At 38.7% G+C, this 1,608-nt stretch overlaps 2 protein-coding genes across 2 annotated transcripts in view; both read left to right on the top strand.

Annotated features, from left to right (window-relative positions):
• The window catches only part of LOC107561300 (adhesion G-protein coupled receptor G2-like), a 15,600-nt gene that overhangs the window by 11,574 nt on the left and 2,418 nt on the right, over positions 1 to 1,608 (top strand). The window lies entirely within an intron of this gene.
• LOC107561561 (transcription cofactor vestigial-like protein 1) lies at positions 842 to 1,583 on the top strand. The gene is made up of 2 exons (XM_016246035.1): positions 842 to 1,033; positions 1,121 to 1,583. Exons 1-2 carry the CDS (start codon positions 844 to 846, stop codon positions 1,546 to 1,548), a joined length of 618 nt encoding a protein of 205 aa, XP_016101521.1. The 5' UTR covers positions 842 to 843; the 3' UTR covers positions 1,549 to 1,583.

Below are 1,608 nucleotides of genomic sequence, written 5' to 3'. Positions count from 1 at the left end.
AATTAAGTCGTATATATATATATATATATATATATATATATATATATATATATATATATTCTCTAGCAATCAATTTTAATCATCAACATTTAAGTTGTGCTGTAATGTTGTATCGTTATATCCTTTCAAAAGGATAGAACCAAATTGTCTATCACAGCTATGCAGATGATACCCAGATTTACCTAGCTTTATCTCCAAATGACTACAGCCCCATTGACTCCCTCTGCCAATGCATTGATGAAATTAACAGTTGGATGTGCCAGAACTTTCTTCAGGTAAACAAACATAAAACAAGGGGAGTCCGTTTTTAGTTATTATGCCGCCCACAGTTGGAATCAGCTTCCAGAAGAGATCAGATGTGCTAAAACATTAGTCACATTTAAATGCAGACTCAAAACTCATCTGTTTAGCTGTGCATTTATTGAATGAGCACTGTGCAATGTCCGAACTGATTGCACTATATTTTATGTATAATCGTTTTCTATTCTTAACCGGTTTAAATTCATTTTAAACCTCGTAAATCAAATTTTTTTAAAATCATTTTCAAAGTTTTTAAATTCCTTGTTTTATTGTTGTGATTATTTTTTTTCTTTTCTTTTATGTAAAGCACTTTGAATTACCATTGTGTATAAAATGTGCTATATAAATAAACTTGCCTTGCCTTGCCTTTCATTCATCAATACCATACAAACAATGTCATAAAGTGATGGGATGTTAAGGCAGTTTCACATTAGAATTAGAAGACATGACATTATGGTCAATGTATACAATAATTCATCAACACTGCAGGATAGATGGATAAATGATGCATTGCACACTCTTTCTGCTGTATCTAGATCAGTGATGGAGGAGGATCTAGGGAACTCTGTGGCTAAGAAGACTAAGGAGGAGTCCAGTAGTGTCCTTCTCACTTACTTCAAAGGAGACATCAACAGCATGGTGGATGAACATTTCTCCCGTGCTCTGAGTCAAGCAGCTAAACCGAAGGGAGAACGCTCCAAAATCAAAGGAAACCATAAAGCTGCTCAAACAAGTAACTGTTTCTCTCAAATTTTGCTTTTACACAAAATATTTGATTTGTTAAATGAATTTAAACAATTCCTGTGTTTTTCCCCCTAAGATGGACTTGGTTCAAGTCAGTGGGAAGCACAGTCACAAACCAGGTTTCAGCCCTTGTTTCCTCCAGAACATCTCCGGGAAGGAACAAGCAGCGAGTCTCAATCAAACCATCATATGCCACCAGATCACCCTGCAAACAGTGCTGCTCTGTGGTCAGGGGATTCTAGGCAGGGATTGAGTCTCGCTCTGCCCCCCATGATGTATCCCTCAGCTGTATCCTCTGATGGTTTGATGGTGGCAGAACACCAGTACTCTAACTCTCTGTTAAACTTGCTCCACAACGATCACCCTGACATGGGCACAGTGGTGCTACCCTCCTCCAAACAAGACCTCATGTCTGGATGGACCAAGTATCCAGGATTTGGCAATCAGATGAATTGCAATATCAATCTTAACTCTGGTAAATGCCCTCATTTTAGTACTTTTTGAAAAGGTACCCCAGTAACAGCTTTTGTACTTACCCCCCCCCCCCCCCCCCCCCCCCCCCCC

The sequence above is a fragment of the Sinocyclocheilus grahami genome, unplaced genomic scaffold (genome assembly GCF_001515645.1).
Source record: "Sinocyclocheilus grahami isolate Dianchi unplaced genomic scaffold, SAMN03320097.WGS_v1.1 scaffold23.1, whole genome shotgun sequence".
NCBI lineage: Eukaryota > Metazoa > Chordata > Actinopteri > Cypriniformes > Cyprinidae > Sinocyclocheilus > Sinocyclocheilus grahami.
The sequence above is the reverse complement of the archived record's forward strand: the minus strand, read 5'-3'. Positions and strand labels throughout refer to the sequence as shown.

What these genes read in the sequence shown, in the direction of transcription:
- LOC107561561 (XM_016246035.1), top strand. Translation starts at nt 844, where the DNA reads ATGGAGGAGGATCTAGGGAACTCTGTGGCTAAGAAGACTAAGGAGGAG. An exon ending in CCATAAAGCTGCTCAAACAA is followed by an intron (nt 1,034 to 1,120) that starts GTAACTGTTTCT and finishes TTTCCCCCTAAG; the next exon opens with ATGGACTTGGTTCAAGTCAG.